General features: G+C 37.9%; 1 protein-coding gene across 3 annotated transcripts in view; it reads right to left on the reverse strand.

The window, feature by feature from the left end:
• Positions 1–5,756: 5,756 nt before the first annotated feature.
• The window catches only part of ITGB6 (integrin subunit beta 6), a 41,870-nt gene continuing 28,492 nt past the window's right edge, over positions 5,757–19,134 (reverse strand). For all 3 annotated transcript variants that reach the window (XM_041717427.2, XM_072932133.1, XM_002193385.7), the window contains exons 10-16: positions 17,472–17,606; positions 16,855–17,272; positions 16,213–16,435; positions 13,612–13,709; positions 9,065–9,184; positions 7,326–7,492; positions 5,757–6,025 (exon numbers count right to left, since the gene is read on the reverse strand). In XM_041717427.2, the coding sequence (XP_041573361.2) occupies positions 5,924–6,025; positions 7,326–7,492; positions 9,065–9,184; positions 13,612–13,709; positions 16,213–16,435; positions 16,855–17,272; positions 17,472–17,606 (1,263 nt within the window). In that variant the 3' untranslated portion in view covers positions 5,757–5,923. The remainder of the gene's footprint in view (positions 6,026–7,325; positions 7,493–9,064; positions 9,185–13,611; positions 13,710–16,212; positions 16,436–16,854; positions 17,273–17,471; positions 17,607–19,134) is intronic.

A 19,134-nucleotide genomic window follows, 5' to 3' on the forward strand; every position in this document is an offset into this window, starting at 1 on the left:
TTTTTTTTTTGGAGGCACTATCCAGTATATCATTTGGATTTGAAAAATGACAGTTCCTAGGCACCCCGAATCCACTCCCCCGCAGCCTTGGGCTGAGGCTGTTGCTAAGCAGAGAGGTGTGGAGAGAGCCATGGTCTGGCAGTCCTGTGCTCCCCTTGGCATGCCTCTTGTAGCTGCAGTGTGCTTGGAGCTCTGGGCTTTGTGATTTTCTGAACCCTAACCCTAGGCATAACCCTAACCCTAGGCTGAGCAGCACATTCACCTTCCTTTTCCCTTAGATGTTTTTATTTTTACCCCAGAGACAGATCTACTCTAATTTAGCTCTTCCAGCCATGTTACATTTGGGTATAGTCATTACAGGCTCTGCTCCCACCTTCCCTAGCTCCTCTGACACATCCCAGCCTTGACCAGTGACACCCTTTTTTCTTTCTGCAGCCCCACCTGTGTGTTTCTGTCACACCACTCCAGTCTCCCACACTCCCAAGTAATTGCTGCAGCCACCAGGCTCTGCAGTTTCTGTCCCTGTCAGCTCACATTGGTTAACACGACCTTACAGAACAGCCTGTACTGGCCAGTTTCAGGTTAAGTCAAATCCCCAGCTGTAAACTGCCAGTTTTATGTTCATTAGTAAGAATGTGGGGCTTTTTCCTAAATGTGACTTCTTAGCTTTATTTGTTAGCCGATTAGTTTTAGGCTAGAAGCTTATTTTTCAAAGTGAAAAACTCCTTTAAAGGATGACAACAAGAGCATTACTATAACTTTATGCTTCTAAATTCTGCTAAATAGCAGCTGCTCTTTTACAGGCATGAAACTGAGAGAATTACTACCTATGTGGCTCTTACTGTGCCACATGAGCCATCCCCAGGTAAATCCTTACCTTTCCAAGCCCTCCATCCCTCCTGCCCCAGTAAATGCTCACTTGGCATAAGTCTAGAATAGTTTGTAATAGTATATGATTTAGTTATAGGTAGAAATTTTACTATAAATCTAGTATGTCAGACTGGCTGTTGATTGGCAATTATATCAAATTTAAAGTGGGCAGATCTTCATGTAGTTCATTTGATATGGCATTAAGGAAAAAAATCCATTATTTAAATTAATTGCAATTAAACATAGGTGGCTAATGGGACCAGAGCTGCCTCTGACCCATCCTTCTTTGTTTCTCAAAGCCTTTCTTCATCTTATCCTTTCCATTTGAGATCCTTGGCGAATCCTGCTGTGTCATTCATCCTTCAATGTAACACAGTTATTTTTTGCCATTCTTGCTAGTACTGTTGCTGTGAAATCAATAGAAGAATTAAGCAATTTTTGCAAAGATTTGCCACCAAAAGAATGCCTAATGTGTTCCCAAAATAAAGCTATTAATATTACACTCTAGATTTACTAGAAGACTCTGAACAACTCAGGAAGAACAGACTGATAGAACTAACAAAGTACTATCAGTCTAGTTGAAAAATAACTTGGCTGGGTGTAACACTTGGAACAAATATATATGCTTGCAGAAATTCTAAGGCATAATGTTTGCTCAGTGCTGACATGATTTCACAGGTTGGGAGAGGGTGTGCCTTTGCACCTTGTACACTCCTTCCCACAAGAGCTGATCATGTTTTCTCAGCCGTGCTTACATGCTCCAAAATTAGACTCCAAAATCCCACAGCTAATATAAAATATTTATTGTGCTCATTAGAGAATATATGCTTGGGAAACCCAAAGAAATTTTACTTTGCCTCTTTCTTCAACCAATTTCTTCTGAGGTGAAATAATCCTTGTGTTAGATACCTTTTGTATTCAATAAAAATAAATAAGCATATTTTTTTTTTCTTTTTATTTTTTTTTTTTTGTTATCTTCAATATTTTGTTTTCTGGTAAACCAGATATAGAGTCAGTCTCATATGTGAGGATTTATGAACCAGCATTTAAGAAAGGACTAAAGAGAAATTATGCACTTTGCTATGTTTTTCCAGAAAGATATTTCTGCTGTTACCGTGACAGAATGGGTGGATCTTTAGCTTTAAGTAACTTGTGCAATTTAGGAATCTGTATGATAGAATCATAGAGTGGTTTGGGCTGGAAGAGAACTTAAAGATCATCTAGTTCTAAAGAAAGAAAGAATGACATATGTCATCAATCAGAGTTCCAGAAATAGGCTGCTCACAACATTCATCCATTAAGTCATTTCCTTGAAAAAGTAAAAGGATCACAAATAAAAAAAAATTAGACATTAAATTTCACGTGCTGTCTTTTAGAGTGGGAGGAAAATAATTTCTAAGGTATGACAAAGCATGAAAAATTTGCTAAGATTTGTGAAATCATGTGAAAACAATTATAACAACACAAGCCAAAATGGAAAATGAAGAATGAACAAAAAAATCCTTGTAAAATTATTCAATTTTACAATCTTTATTCAAGGTCAAATAACTCCTTTTTTACACAAACAAGTTGAATGATTTACTGGTTCCTTTCAAATAGATGAAGCTAAAAATTGTCTCTTTTTATTTTTTAGATTACGTGTGATAAGCCTTGCAGGGCAATAACTCTGTTATGCACACTGCAAAACAAACTTGAACTTCTACATAAAGGCAGATGAGGCATGGAGAGTATTGCACTTGACACCCAAATCTTGTATCCCAGACTCATTACCCACTAGTTACATTGCAAAACAAACTTGAATGCAATCTGGACATTTACAGTACAAATTATCATGCACCTTTTATTAATCAAATTAAAAATTATCCATTTAACATACACTACTGAAATTACTATTCTATAGGGTGTATGAGATGTACAAATACCATAAAATTGCTGATGATTATTCTTTTATTCAATTTAACTCATTAGTGAAGTATTACTATAAAAAATGTTTTGGCCAATCTCAAGGTCCAGCCTCAGGTCAAAACAGTGTTTGTGAAAACGGCAGAAAGACTTTTTCATCCCACTTATCACATACAAACTCACTTATAGCTTGGTGGAGAAAAAAAAATTAAAAAGAAAAAAATATGAACTTTGATAAAAATTCTACAGGATGAAAATTATATAGTTAATAAAAAGGAATGAATACCACTTTTGTTTCTAGGGTGAATGCCAAGTGAGATCTTCAAAGTTCTTGAAATTTGGGAGTTAAGTCAAAATTTATGATCTAAATTAATGCTGTTAAAGGATGGCTCATATGGATGAGTCGAGTTATTTGATACCCCTCAGTTATAGAAACCTTCCTCACCAAGTCCTTCTATTTCCTCTCGTCTGATGAGTTCTTAATTGTTTGAGTGATTTCCATCCTGATAACATGGAAGGTGCACAGAAAATTTATAGTACAGTCAGTCACAGCAGGGAAATAGCAAATCATCTTGCCTGGCTCCTGTACATCTTTGATAATTTGGAGAGAGATTGTTAGGAGGAGCAATTGGACTGTAAACATAGCAAATTGGATCTCTGCTGATGATTAGAAGACACAAGTGATGGGAAGAGGGTGAGAAGGTTTGTGAAATGAGATTTCCTGTAGGAGCAAGGAATGTAAGCACCAAGCATTTGATATGAAATGCAAACACTGTTTTGTTATTAACATTTGAAAGCTGACATATGTTGGAATATTGAAATGGGCAGCCTACAGGAGAAAGGCTTTCAACTTCAATATTGAGCAGCAAAATCAGATCTTAGAAACAGAACTTGAAAGGCATTTAATAAACAGTATAGATTTGTATTACTTGAAAAGTAATTAAAATATTTTAATTTCTTTCTGAGAAAGTTTATAATTTGATTACTTCCACATGAGAAACAAAAGAGTAACAGATAACCTACATGGGTGAAATCCAGATTTCCCTAGACCCTTGGGCAATCCTCACCCAAGTGGAATCTGAGCAGATTCAGGGGCCAACTTTGCATGCCACGAGTTTATCAGGGAAACAGGATTTGGTCCCACATGTAACTTGAACTGACATCAGTAGGAGTTCAGTGGTTGGAAGGGCCACAGATGTGAGCCTTTATCTGTGTAGTTTCCACCATGAGATATGCAGGAACCAGAACACAGATGCTCCAGTTTAGTCACAGCCATCATTTCCATCTCACTGCTATAATTTTGGTGGTTCTAGCATCACCTTCTTTCCAAAGGCATCTGATACTATTTCTTTTTGCACAGATATATGTTCTAATTCACTAATAGACAGTATTAACCAGCTTGTTTAAACAAAACAATCTTTGTAAACCAAAACTAATAGTTTCACTGAAACTAGATCCACGTCTGTAGCCATTGACTCCAGTTAGCTTTGGATCAGGCCCTAAAACAGGCATGGGTCAGAGCTAGCTCATATACCAGTCTCAATTCCAGAAACTGTGGAGGATATGGAGACTGAAGTTGCACAGACTTGGTAAATACTTATTACAAAATGGACATCAACTTTTTCAGATCAAATATATTCAGATCAATAATTTTTCAGATCAAAATCCCTGTTTACCTTAGGGAATGTATGTGATCATATGTAACAGTGCCAAAGTACCTTTGATTTCTAAGTCTTCATTTCTAAGTACCTTCATATGTACATTTTGACCATTTGTTTCAGAGTAGCAAAAAATGCAGCTGAAAAGTTATATTTAAAAATAAAGTTCATTACCGTTACCTTAAAGTAGCCCAATGTTGTAATTTTTCTATGCCAGCATGTTAGTTGCTTTTATACTTTCTTTTTCCAGTGCTATGCATGCTATCAGATTACAATTTAAAATTGCAATTCATTTGTAATTAGCTAAAATGGAGATTTAAAATTCCTCATTAACATAATGGAAATGAATATTAAGTGAAATCCATAGGTCTTTTTGTTGTTTAGTTTGAGGGAAAAAAAACCCAAACCAAACCTAAAATCAAACAACCCAGCTCTAAAGAAGTGAATATGTTGTTATGCACAAGAATAAGTAGTTTGGCTGTTGGGCATTGAAAGAACCTCACACCTATGGACATATCAACAAAAAAGTACTGTCTTTGTGTGTGGTAATAAATCTTTTGTGTGAACATTTCTGCATGAAAAGGGCTCCTGAGCCACTTTGTGTGATGGTCCAGCACGTGAGGTATATTGTGAGCACCCAAATCAGTTACGGGATGTAAAATGGAGTTCTGCTAATCCTCTGGTTTAAAAGTGTGTCTACCGGGGTCTCTAATTTACAAATATTTATCTTTTTCTCTGTATCCCTTTTACTAGAATTATAAAAAAAAAACCAAACAAAAAAAAACAACAAAAAAAAAACAGTCTGTGTCTGGAGAAGAAAACAATTGCAAGTGAATACGGATTGATTGGCTTGATTTAACTTTCCCTGAGATAATCCCAGGGCCTAGGTCCTTAAAGAACATCAAAGAGCAACAAAAAAAAAAGAAACAGATAAATAGAACAAGAAAGAAGAATTAGAGAAGAAATGCTTATAGCTTACATTTACAGGAGATAGGCAATATCACTACTTTTTTTCTGGTGAAACTATTCAGTCACACAGGTGATATGAGAAAACTCAATCCTCGGTAGTTTAAACTGCATTCATGAAGAACCCATTTAAACCAGCCCACCAAATACACTGGTACAAATTCATTCCTAAACATTAATTTATGGAATTGTGTGTATGGACTAAGTAGTATGAAATTCATTGTATATACAAAAAAATAACCTTACACGATAATTTATAATCCTCAGTATTAAAGACAAAATTAAAATTATTTTTATGTGATTTTTTTAAGGTGGAGGCTGTAACAATAAAGGGTCATTTTAAAAAATTCTACTAACCCCTACTACTAATATGTTATCTTTATTTGTCCCAACAAAAGTTATATATATTCTCTAACAGAATGGTTATACCACTGCAACTTGTAAACAAATATCACATAATCAGCTGAAAAGAAACAAGTTTAGATTTAGATTTCCTGGCAGTAAAACAGTTTGTAGTTTTGGAGATGCTAATAGAAATCTGCAGCCATGGGTCTTTTATGCATATCTTGGTTCTTGTAAGTCACATTTTTAAAAGTGGTTGTTGAGCCTCTGTACAGTGGATTTGTTTCCTAAAAAAAAAAAAATCCAAAACCAAAACAAACAAACAAACAAAAACATATTAAATGGGAGTCACACAATGTTTGTATAGAAGTAATTTATCTTTGAGGACTTTAGAATAGCTTTTGGTAGCTCACTTGTGCTCCAAGCCACTGAAATTCAGACTGATCTGAATTCAGGCAGCATAAACCAGCCTGGGCTCAGGAACACTCTTCCCTTCACATCAGCCTGCCAGATTAAAGTAACGCACATCATCAAACAATACCTCATCAAATGTGTCCCATAAAATTTGTGCATCACATCTGGCAGTTAGACAATTACAAAATCACAGAGAGTGTCTCAGCAGTTAAGTGTGACTTGTCATGGTGCTCTTGTCACATGCAGTGACTACTGTGTGCTGGGAGAAGGGCAAGTCTCACCTGAGCTTTTCATCCTGGCCTCTCACCAATCACTTCCTATCCTTTTCTCTTGTGACAGAAAATTAAAATGCTTCTATCAACTGTATCCTTCCCTTCCATCTTAGCATACCTAGTTGTCCTGAAGAATCAAGAAAACATTCTCAGGTGGCCTTGCCTGTAAATTAGTGATTTTTCCCAGGTCAAAAGCTGAAAGGCTGACAGTGCCCATTCTTGGAACAAGTTGCAATCACAGGACTTTGTGGAGTTGTGTGAACACATTGTCTGTCCTCCTGACACCCGCCAGAACTGCTTACTCAACATGCTTTCTTTTGAAAAGATCTTCAGAAGCTCTAAAGCTTTTGCAAAAAGGCAAAAAAGGGCGGAAAAGAAAGAAGAAAAGGGAACATATGGTGTAAGCTTACATTAGGTGCCCAGAGCTATAGAGAGAAAACAAGGTCTGTTTTTTTTTTTCTGTCCTTTCCCTTACATTTGGGACAGTTCCATTCACTTCTGCTCAGTGGGAAAGGGCTTGGATCATGACAGAGGCCAGGAACAACCTCCCTTTCCTAAACACCTCTGTTTCTGGGCAGAGGGATAATCATGGATATCATACAGGCAGACAACAGCACTGTTACGATAAATGGAAGACTGGCTACTAATTAAAAACTATTAATAAAAAAAAAACAGTTTTCTACACATTCTTACATGTGGAAGAAATGAGATGAAATACTAGATAATTTTCATTCATTAAAGAATCATTATTTTACTTTATAGAACAGTAAATGTGGTGAAAACCTACCAGCAAAATCTATCCATTTAAAGGAACAAAATCAAGACTCATAATTTTAGGGGCAGTTGTGTATCATGTAACCAAACTAAATAACCTTGTATAAAATCAATGTATTTCACATACCGTTTGCCATTTAACTTTTGATTTTTCTGCTTCAAATTTGGCCACCTCTTTTCGGTCTTGAAGTGACACCAGTAATTTCCATATACAAAGTAAAACAATGCCAATGAGAAGGATAGCAAGGGTGACACCCACCACTATCATTGGGATATTTGGATGCTGTGCACAGTCTGTGGAAACAAAAACAGTTATGACTGTGGATAGCCAATCAATAAATTTTAGGCAATTAAAAACAGTCAAGAGATGTGCTGAGATTCTCATTTGTCATGAGCTGGGCATGCCTTTTCCTTCAAGTTCATGTTATTTTTCTCCAGCTAGCTTCCTAAAGGGTTTGTGAAACCAGCTGAAAAATATTGCATCAAAATGTTTTAAAAATTATTTTCTAACTTATTCCACTGCTCTTTTACCACGACAATTAGCAGCTGCTGGATACAGGCACAGATTCTGAAGAGAAATGTCAGAAAATTGATTTTAGATCTGTTTCAATATAATTATAAAAAACAGGGCTGAATTGACAAAATTATGAATTTTACAATGTTATGGCTGGAGCTCTAGTTCAATTAACTGATATTCTATGGCTTTCAGAAGAAAAGATTTTAGTGAGATCTATATCAGGGTAAAGTCACTAATGATATTGATAAAACAGAGGAAACTGCATTTCTGTCATGAAAACAATAAGGGAAAAAATTCCTTGAGATTTGTTGAAAATGTTGGACTGGGCAACTGGAAGGAATTACACGTTTAAAGTTCTGCAATAAATTTTACAATAAAATATTTCAGAGAGTCAGAATTAAAACTGAAATTTTTGTTTCACCAAAACCTGAAGTTTGATTGTTTTCATATTAGAAATTACTGTCCATGAATGCTGGTGAACACTACTATTTAAAAAAATTTTATGCTGTACCATGGTTTCAGAACATTAAAAAATTCATTTCAGTCTGGCTTGTCTTCCGTGATTGCATTTTACGTTCTGTTTTTGCTTGATGGCCTCAGTTAACTAATTCTGAGGGGCCCTGGTTTGAGCACCAGGCTGGTGTTCTGGCTACTGGTGCCATACTGACTTCAGTTCCATTAATGAATTGTATTTCTTGAGAATTTCTTAAGGTCTCATCCCACTTCACATTTTAAGGTCCAGGAGCAGAGCAGCAGATGACAGTGAAACTGGTTATTGTAGTGTTGTGGGAGGGCCACTACAGAGAGGTCAATGAACCCACAGAGGTCAGCAAAAAGAAGACATTTCTTTCTTTCTTTCTTTTTTTTTTTTTTTTTTTGTCAAATCTACTTAAAATCCATAATAAAGTATTGAATAAAGATAAAATCTTACCTTTAAATTCTTGAATCTTAGGGATTTAGGGTGTAGTTTAAGAGGTGTGCTTCTTTAGTACTACCTTTGTTACAAGCACCTTTGTATATATAATTTCAAAGTGAATTATAGTTTTATCACATAATGCAAATTAAGTTTGGTGTCATCCTCTTTGAACTGCACAAGCTGTTGAAAAAATTATTTTATTCTTACAGCCCAAGGATCATTCTGCCCATTTTTCATGAAAGGCCATGTATTTCAAGTATTTATGCCACCACTGCATTAAATAAGTACTCGAGGAGCTCTTCGGTTGAGCAGAGAAGAGCTACAAACACAAGGAGGAGATGTACTGCTTCAAAGAGCTCTGCTTCTAGATGGCTAACCTTGTCTGTGGTTTTAAATCAGATTTCACCCACAAAAACCAATATTCACTGCTTACCTTTCCGTTCTATGCTGTGAATAACTGTCCTTCCCTGTTCATCCACAGACAGTAGAAATGTGGTTATACATTCATTTTCCCCCTGCAAAGAGCAGGAAATGGATTTATCCTCCGAATAATCTGCAGAGGGAAGGAAAAAAAATTCATCAGATCAAATGAAATTTAACCTTTACTAATCAGAGAGACTGCTGGCATCATGTTTGTCACAGCCCTGTCTGCAGATGGTAAAGAGTGAAAGACAGAAGCAAAAATACTCTCAGAATTTCTACTTAATTTAATGGCTTTTCTTCCAATCCCAATTTTGTTTAGTTTCTGATTTTTCACTTACATTTCCAAAGAACTGATCCAGATGTTGCCAATCTGCACTGACCATCTAGTACACCTTGTTACTTTAGTGTACTGTGAATTTCAATGAATTGGAAGTGTTCCCAAAACTCTTTAACTGGCAGCTGTCTAGGAAATGCAATAGCCCAAATGGTGGGACAAAGTAACCAGTGGAACAAAGTATGTTCCTTTGGTTTGCAGCTACTCCTGCCACCTGGAGATCATGTTTCAGAAGCAGATACACATACATCAAGCAGCTGTGGGTGCTGTTAGAAGAGCTGCCATTCATTTCCTCAAAGGTCACTGTGTGTCCAGTACTATTACAGGAGTAAATAAAGATTAGTAACAGAAAACTGCCATGATGAGATTTTTGTAACAGGATTCCGGATGAAGCAAATGAAGTAACCTGAGATGGCAGTCTGACACCATTTATTCATCCCTCCACTTACTGTTGATTGCAGAAAAATATAATCCATTTTTTTTCTTCCAGGTTATTCCTAACTGGGGAGCTGAGAAAAGTTCATTCAAAGGGAGCAGAGAGACAGAAGGAAGCTGACTTTGAGAGACAATATATAGCAAATAAGCAACCAAAAAGTGAGAGTACAAGCACAGAGCCGGAAATGTCATCATATGGAGTGTAACTATAATATAATTTATTTTTTAGAAAAAAGAAAAACATTTCTTTAAAATAATTGTCACTGACCATTATTTTCTACCCATTCAAAACTCTTAATGAAATTTCATAAGCAATTGTGCTAAAAATCTTGAAGTCCTCAAACTTTAATATGAAGAGTAATTGAATAGAAATCAGACAAGAAAAGAGCATTTTAAAGAAATCTACACTACATTAAAAAAAAAAAAAACATGCTTGCTCCATTTTTTCTTCCTTGAATTGCTTATTATTATAAGGTTTGGTCTTACAGAAATTACTATTAAACACCACAGAAAATATGGAACTATTGACTACCTTTTCTCTGCTTGTTATAAAACGAGAACCCTTGCTGGTTGGATTTTAATGGAAACCTGCTTTTGATTTGAGCCTTGTGTTGAACCTGTTGCTGGCCCTTGTGTTATCTACCAAGGGAACAGGCAGCCTAGACCAGCTGATTTAACAAGATTTGATTTTGTTAGAAAGGCCATGAACTGCAGACTTACGGCTCTTGTTGGCATGTCACAGTTCCACTAACACTGTCAAAAGTTTTGCAATGTTTGTACTTTCCCAACTCTTTTAAGCAAGCAGACTCAAAACACTAACTTGCTTACCAAGAGGAAAAAGAAGGATAAGGATAGTTATTAGCTATCCTGAAAATGGAGAAAAATTTGCAAGCATATGCCAAATATAATCCAGAAGGCAGTAACTGCACATAGATTAGTTATTTTTACATGGAAATTTTTTGTTTAATGTCATAATTTGAAAGCAAGGGAAGCAGAATACTGGTTATGTGCAATGATGTAGAAATGATAGCAAAAATGCCAGTTCATGCTATTCAGAACTTAGGTTATGGTTAGCATTTTTATTTCTCTGATGTTATTTTTAGAATGAGGGATCACTAAAGAGAGACTATTGCATATGCTATTTGCAATTCATCAGCATAAAAATTTGCTTAGGTAGGCAAATTCCTGTAATTTACATCTGGGTAATTTTCTGCATTCTGTAATGAATTGTCACACTCTTCTGCAACCTAATTCTGGTAATTTATATTGTATTTGAAATAACTGGAGTCACACTGGAGGACAAATTGGGTAAGAGTGGCAAGCAGGAGACTCAAAGCATGAAAGACTGCTCCTTAGCAGATACATTTATAAAAGATTCAACAACAAAAATGTTGACTGTAAATTTAAATGTCATTATGCCCGGTCGTATTTGCCTTTTGATCAGCAAAACGCTTTTTTTCAGCAGAGTTCACCTCACTCTGACTCATAACAGAGCACTGCTGACATAGAGGTTTAGTCAGCCTCCAGTGCCCACTTTGCTGCTGCACTGGGAATTTGTGAGGTGTCAGCACTATGGGGTAGGAAAACCTTGGATTCTCCAAGGAAATTATAACTGTCCCTGCTGGGCTTGTGTCAGGAGCAGTCTGGTGCCCTGTGGTTGGGGTGCTGGCAGGAGCACAAAATTCCTAAAATTCTTTTAGGAATTTTGGTTCCTCTTGAGTACTGAGTAGAGCAACAAGAGCTCCTCCTACACCTATGTGGCAAAGGGTCAATTAGCCTAATTTAAATGTTCAAGTATTAGGAGTGAAGGAAAATAGAAGTTTGGAAGTGGTGCCTGCTGTGGAGGTAAGCCCAGCAGATGTGCAGCCATCAGCACCTGCAGAGCTGCTAGACACCCCATGCCCTGGGAGATCCCTGGGCTGACCTGACCTGCTGGTGAGGAGCAGGAGAAACCCCTGGCAAACCCAGAACCAAAGCAGGGACGTGAAAGGCATGACTCAGGGCACTCCCAGGAAACAGGAAAATATAAAGCCCATGCTTTTTTGTTGCTTCACACTTCCAGTCATTGTGTTGCAACATCCATGTGCAAAAGAGAAACAACATTTTTGAAATGCTAATGTTTTATTTAACCTAGAGCTTTTACTGCTTTCTTCCCCCAAAAGTCTTGAAGCATTAAAGAAATTAAAATATAAACCAGAAAAAGGTATACTACCCCATGCAGTTGCTCAATAATGTGTCTTAAATATTATGTGGTGTGCTAGTTATACCACTTTCAGATTAGGGGTTTTTATTCAGATATTAGTTTTTATTCAATTATTCTATTTTAGCTATTATTTTAAAGGTTAATTTTTTTTCTTTCAGGACTTCTTGATGAGGCTACCCAAGCATTTTGGATGAAAGTTTGCAAGAGCTGCTTTTTTTTTTTTTTTTTTTTTTTTTGAGGCATCTGGATGGGAACATAAAGGTTGCAGTAACTACTGCAAATACATTTTAAATCTAAAGAAGTAGCTGACTTTAACTGCTGTAAATAAATTTTAAATCTAAAGAGGTCCCAATCAGGGAAGCACAGAACATGAAAAAAAGGAAATGTGCAGAAACAGGAGATGATATTGTCATGTTCATATTCCTGTGACCACTAATATGAACAGAACCGTATAAATGGCTGTTTCTGCTCTTGATTAGCATTCATTATATTTAAAAGTATAATGTTTTTTATATTCATAGCTACAAATATCTTCCATCTTACAAAAGCAACCTGAAGACTTTACTAACCGAAGAGATACAAGTGCTTATATGTCTTTTAAGCCTGTAAAGATATTTTTATATTTATAAATTTATACTGAAGTATTGTCATCAAAAACAAAAGGTGTAACCTTGCTGGAAGGATATACATTAGTGACATTTCTGCATGCACACAGCTCTGGATAGGCTTCCAAGAGCTTGCAGAAACCTTAGACATGCACACATGGATGAATGAGGATTCATCCTCATTCTTATATTTATCTTATTTGATGCTTATGGTACATCTGTGATGTGAATATAACTAGCCTATGTCCTGCCTTACTTAAAAATTGCCTGTGCCATAGAGCTGGGACTAGAATTGCCACTAGAATAAATACAGGCTGCCTGCTGAGCACCTTCCCTTAAAGGACAAAAAAAATTGCGCTTTTTTGATTTAAAGGTTTGTTTTGGTTCTTTTTGATTGTGGTGGGGTTTGTTGGGTTTTTTCCTGATAGTACTATTTTACTCAAGATCAATTCCTATTCCAGAAATTTCCATTGATGCAGAGCACTTTTGAATTAAAGCAAACAGCTGAAAGATGTTCTTGGCCTTTTAGAATACAAGAAATGTCTTTGCCACTGGTTAAAGGGCTGTGTTTAATCACCAGAAGTAATCAAGAATCTGCCTAAGGACTGGAGTCGGGTTTTGCATATGTAAGACTGAAGAAGCCCTGCTGGAACTCATGGTACAGGCATAACTTAAACTCAGGAGCTTTCATCTATCACTGATTTGCAGGGACTGGTATCTATGAAATTCTATACTTTCCTGCATAAACTACTTAGCAAATAGGCATGATCTAACGAGTTAATTACCTGGAAGGGTTATACCAGCCCTGTTCTGCATTTCCTACTTGCCTCAGAAGAGCCATAGGCAGACAGTAATCCCCCTATCACCCATAATATAATTCCACAGCAGAAAAACAAGGCTACTTTCAAATATAAAATTACTGAAAGTGGAACCTCCTGCTAATCACTCACACACAAGAAAGGAAGATAGAGTATACCAACCCTTTGCCACGCTGACAGTTGCATCAACCAATTTGCATTTTTCACTGCAATCTCCCAGTGACTTGTCATCAGAAGCCAAGTGACATTCCACACAGCTCCTGTGGAAAATAATTCAGCAGCTCATCAATCTCTGCCTGACACAAAGCAACATTACAAAAGCCAGTATGTATGCTTCTGCATTTTAAAAAGCAGCTAAATAAAAGGTCTTCTGCTATGGATACAGTTCTCAGGAATATGATAGGTACTGCCACAAAAAAAAAAATTCCTAACAAAACCAAAGAAGAAAAAATCCCACCTGAATAAAGGTATTGTGGATAAGCTGTCTTGTCTCTATTCTCTCACAGTTTGTTAGCTACCAGACAGAACCCCAGGCAACGTTATTCATGTAGGTCTATCAGACATGTGGTTACCCACATGTAATATTCCTCTTCAAAAATTAAAAAAATAAATATTCTGAACACTAAATATTCTCACCCTACATACCAGCTGAAGGAATTCCTTTCAGATGAACAATATCTGAAACTGACTTCAAAGAGATCAAGCTGAGGCACCTACTATGAGTTTGCCTTTGTTGCGAGTCTATTGAATAATGCATTAAAACACTTTCCAGGTGTCTCAACAGTTGTCTCTTGAATATGGTTACTTGACTCAGGAATTACTTAGATCCTATTTATACTGATGAAACTTACAGGAACATTATTTTTTATTCAGTGGTGGGATGATTGAAATACTATTTAAAAACACAGAGTCTAGACCAATTCCTTTAGAAATCCCCCTGTAAATTCAATGAGGATTTTGATAAATCCAAGGTTTACTAATAGAAAATAAAACAACAAACAAAATTCATACATGAACATTTCTGATGGAAAATATGTTCGCTAATTTTTCACAGATAGTTTCAGCCAAATTGAGTGGCTGAGACTCTGAGAAGCAGCCTGAAGGACTGACTTCATTTAAAAAAAAAGAGAAAGAAAGAAGAGAACAAGAGAGAAGAGGTGAGGAAAAAGAAAAGGAAAAAAGAAAAAGGAGAACTTCAACAAAACATCAAAAAAAACCCTGGCTATCTCCTGTTGCATTGAGTTACATATATCCATGGGAATAATCTGAGGCTGCTGAGTTTATCTTCAGGGGATGGAGGTGACCTTATCCCTTGCTCTGGAAATGGTGAATAGTAAAAGTGAGTGGGAAATGGGATAGCCTCTATCTCATGGAGATAAATTCAGCACTGATGGTGGTTTTGTCATATTCACCATGTTTCTCATGCTACACTATCTTTCTCAGATGCCTTGCCATTGATCTCCACCCCCTCTGACCTGGTCTTTCAGCTCTCTCAGTTACCCTCCCAGGTATTCCCAGTGTTCTCTCTCTCTTGGCTTTTTGTGCCCTGCATTTCAGCAAGGGAAGACACTGAAACAGAAAGAAAAGATCCAACACTGCATACAATATGCATGTTTAAATGGGTTAATGTAATGCCTATTATGTAACTTTATATTCCTTATTCTTTGCCAAATTGGGCAGAGCAAAGCAGCAGCATTGTCCTTTTTGTTTAGAGCAGTTGCATGCAGAAATTTTCTTTGAACATAGTGAGAGGCTCAGTTTTCTTAGGGCAAATTTAGCACTAACAGGAAGAGATCGATTAATTAATCACATTATAGAATAGCTTTTCACTCAGCTACACTGTAGACTGCAATGACAGGTATGAAAATACAGTGTTGGAGAGAAATGGGTCTCAACTCTGAATAAGGAGACAAGACATCATCATGAACCATGCAACCTAAACTGCTCAGCACTCGGAAAGCAAAGCCAGGGTCATTAATAATGTGTGTTCTATGAAGTCTAATCCAACTGCTAGCTTAAATTTCTGCTGAAGATTGCTCCATTTGGACTGTAGCCCTACAAGAGCTCATGTAATACAAGCATATGCAATGGTGTACTTAGAGTGGTCATCTTCACAACCAGTGTATTTTTGGTTGCTTTTCCTGTCATGCACCATAGCAGACACCTTGCATCACAGCAGAAAAGCTGCATAAATTGAGTATGCTCAGTGAACAGAATACATTTCACCATTAACAATCAATTTATCATCATCTTATACATGACATACAGCTACCCACTTATTCATTCCCAGACTATTATCTAGTTTATTATACTTACATCTTTTTAGTTTAGCCAAGCTTAACTGAATTCGGACTATGAATTTGGGAATGTGTGAAGCTTGAGTGTACAACTTGATCTTACTCATTCATATGTATGAGAATGGTAATACAAATGCCAAATTTTTCTGTGAGGCCATATAAGAGTCAGATAAGGCCACCATTCTGACTAGTTGTACAGCCAAGAACAGCAGTGGAAGTGTAAAGTTTTACCTGTTCTGCTTACAGTTGACTTAATACTTTCACATAAAGTCCTTTTGTACAAGCGTAATGATTGTGTATGGTTGATATAAGAGTTGTGACTACCCATCTCAAAGGACAAAGAAGCTCTTGGGCTCTGGTCTGTAAATCCAGTTTACAGACATGGCAGTAAACACACTGCTGAGGCAGTATAAGAAACAGATACCTGGATGATATAAACATCAGAGGTTTAAGGCCACTACATTACCATCTGGAGCTGCAGGGGTCACCGCAGAGAGGACATTTTTCACATGTTTGGCCCAAAGCCCCTGGATGGGTGCAAGCACATGTCCCACAGATGCATTCACCTCTCCCACTGCACAGTGTCCCATCCTCAGCAATGCAGGTGCTGGTATCAGTTGTGCAATTACAGTATTCACCAGTCCATCCACTGTAGCACCTGCACTCCCCACAGTCACAGTCACCATTGCCTGGAAAAACATTTATTATACTTCAAATCAGTCACTAATAATTAAAGAAGAATCTGAAGAACGATCTTATTCTATTTAACAGAAGATATTTTGCTCTCTCCAAATCTTATTCCTAACATCTTTCTTTCTCTCCCAGAATCTTCAGTTTTAAGTCAGAAGATCAGATTATTGCTTATTCTGGCAGCTCCATTCTCTTTACGGGAGTCCTCTGCGCAGATCTTGTCTCTTGGCAGTGCACAACCAAATTTGTAAATACTTCCGATTTATAATGGCATAGCTGAAACTATGTTCAGCCTAAAGACCATTGATAACTAGCAATTCTTTATCCTGAATTGATTGTAACGGCATACATGGTGAAAACACAAGTTCACAAGCTCCCATAGGGGCGAGGCCGCCAAGAGCGGCGCTGAGGGCCGTACCTGCGCACTGCAGGCCGCGGTGCCTGACGCAGGAGAAGTCGTTGCACTCGCAGCGGGGCCCGTAGACCTTTCCGTAGGGGGACGGGTGGCACAGGCACTGCCCGCAGTAGCAGTCGCCCCTCCCGCTGCAGGAGCTGTGCTCGGCCGGGCCCCTGCAGGAGCTGGCCCCGAGGGAGCTCTCGTGGCACTCGCAGCGCGGCCCCACGTAGCCGGGGCTGCACACGCACACCCCGCACTCCAGGGAGCCTTTCCCTTGGCTGCACTTCGGGCTCTTCTTCTCGGCCTTGGCCTGGCAGTTACAGCTGCAGAGGGGATGAATTTCCATCTCCAGCATGTCGCTGAGCCCCACAGGTTTTATCTTGATAAGCCTTCTGGTTTTGTCACAAGAAGTGAGACTAACAGTCACGTTGAAAGAGACCTGGAAGAGAGAATGGGGCTGCTGGGAGCGCAGAGAACTCTGCAAGGTGCTCAGGAAGTGCATGCAGAGGACAGAGCGAGAGGGTCATAGATACTGACTGCTTTTTGGTGACTTGTCTGGAGGAAAATCATTTAATAAAGAGCAAACTCTAACTTGCTGTCCTAAATTCATGTCTTTGGGGAATATGTTCTTCACTTACCGTATCTCCCACTTTCACATGAGAGCATTTCCTCTGATGTGGAAAAAAGGTCCCATTGTTACAGATGGCTGTGAAGGAGAGATTGAGCCCTTCCGTCTCTCCCAGGATCTCCAATTCAACCTCAGACCTCAGCTCCTTCAAGGAAAAAAATGTGAGATGAATGGAGTGATAACACAGCCATGTGCTGCCACTGCTCCACCTCTGTGAAACGTGGACTGTAATTTATCCTGACTTACACAGGAGCACACTCATGCTTCGGCACTTTGTTTACAGAGCTCTCTGTTGCACGAAAAATGGGGAACAAGCAAAATAATGCAAATGCCAGCAGACCCAGCTTTCAGTGGAAAGCAATGGTGGTATCACTTTAATATCTGCTATCACAGGGCTAATTTCCTGCCCTTCCAGGAGAACAAATTAAATGTTTTATTAAATCACCTTTCATAACTCTGCTGACTGATGTAGGTTTTAGGTCTGGACTTTCTGAGAAATGGATTTGCGTCCCTGATTGTATTGCTAGGTCTGGGCTTTTCCTGATTAACCAAACTGTGTCAATATTGCTCCCTCCCTTCCTTTCTTCTTACAATGGAAATTCCTGCTTCATGAGCTGTTTGTGCTATTTTAACTGTATTCAACAACATCCCTTTATTTAAATCAATTTGTCAACCAAACTTCCATTTTGTGAGTCACAAACTGTCTTTCTGAAATTGCTCATACTAGGTATCTACATTTTAAGTCTTTAAAACATTTTATAGCAGCTTTGCTTACATAACCTTAATCCAAAGCCTATCACAGGCCGTGGGGAAATTCCCTATGATTTCATTAGTCTGTTAATCCAGTAAATGGAATTTTTCAAAAGTACCTCAGCAACTGCTGCGAAAACATCTCACTGACTTGACTTTGTGCTCATGGAAGTTTAATTGCTTGCAAAACACCCCCTATTCAATCAGAGCACAGAGAACTTGCTGACCTTACTTCAGTGAGTCATTCTACTCAAGGTAGCAGGATGACTCAATGGAGTAAAGGTCTGGTGGGGTAAATCAAAGTAAAAATATAATAGGTAGAAACCTGCATAAACAACTCCCTGTCCTACATATATGTTATGGATTCCTAGGAAATTTGTCTTAGGGTTATAAAATCGCACCCTGGGCATCAGGTTTGTCATGCTGGTAACTTTGGATATGCCCAAATTTCCATTTCCCTTTGATTGTAGTTAGGTGCTTGTGTCACTATTGAAACAATGCAGAGTTGTCAATAATAATTTGTTTGGGCCCTCCCAAAAGGACCCAAACCAGCAAATCTCTGGGTAAGGCTGTGACTGTAGGCACGTGCTTATATTGCAGGATGTATGACTAGTAGTCCCTCTTCCACTAGCTGCAAAATTACAAGGTGCAAACAGAGTGCAACTGTGAGAGAAAATAAAATGCTGCTGAACTCCAGATTGTAATATTTTTAATTTTGGAGTCTGTATTGGGTCATTTGAATGTACCTTGCTGTTGCGAGAGATCAAGTTATGCAGCTTACAGCACTGAAAAGGAACACAAACTGTGATAAATTCAAGGTTTTTAGGTCCTAATATATATGAGTACTTCTAATGATGTCTTAAAACTACTAAGCTATCTGGCCATAGTTTGAGGACAAATATCAGACAGTTAATAGCAAATGG

Source organism: Taeniopygia guttata, chromosome 7 (genome assembly GCF_048771995.1).
Source record: "Taeniopygia guttata chromosome 7, bTaeGut7.mat, whole genome shotgun sequence".
NCBI lineage: Eukaryota > Metazoa > Chordata > Aves > Passeriformes > Estrildidae > Taeniopygia > Taeniopygia guttata.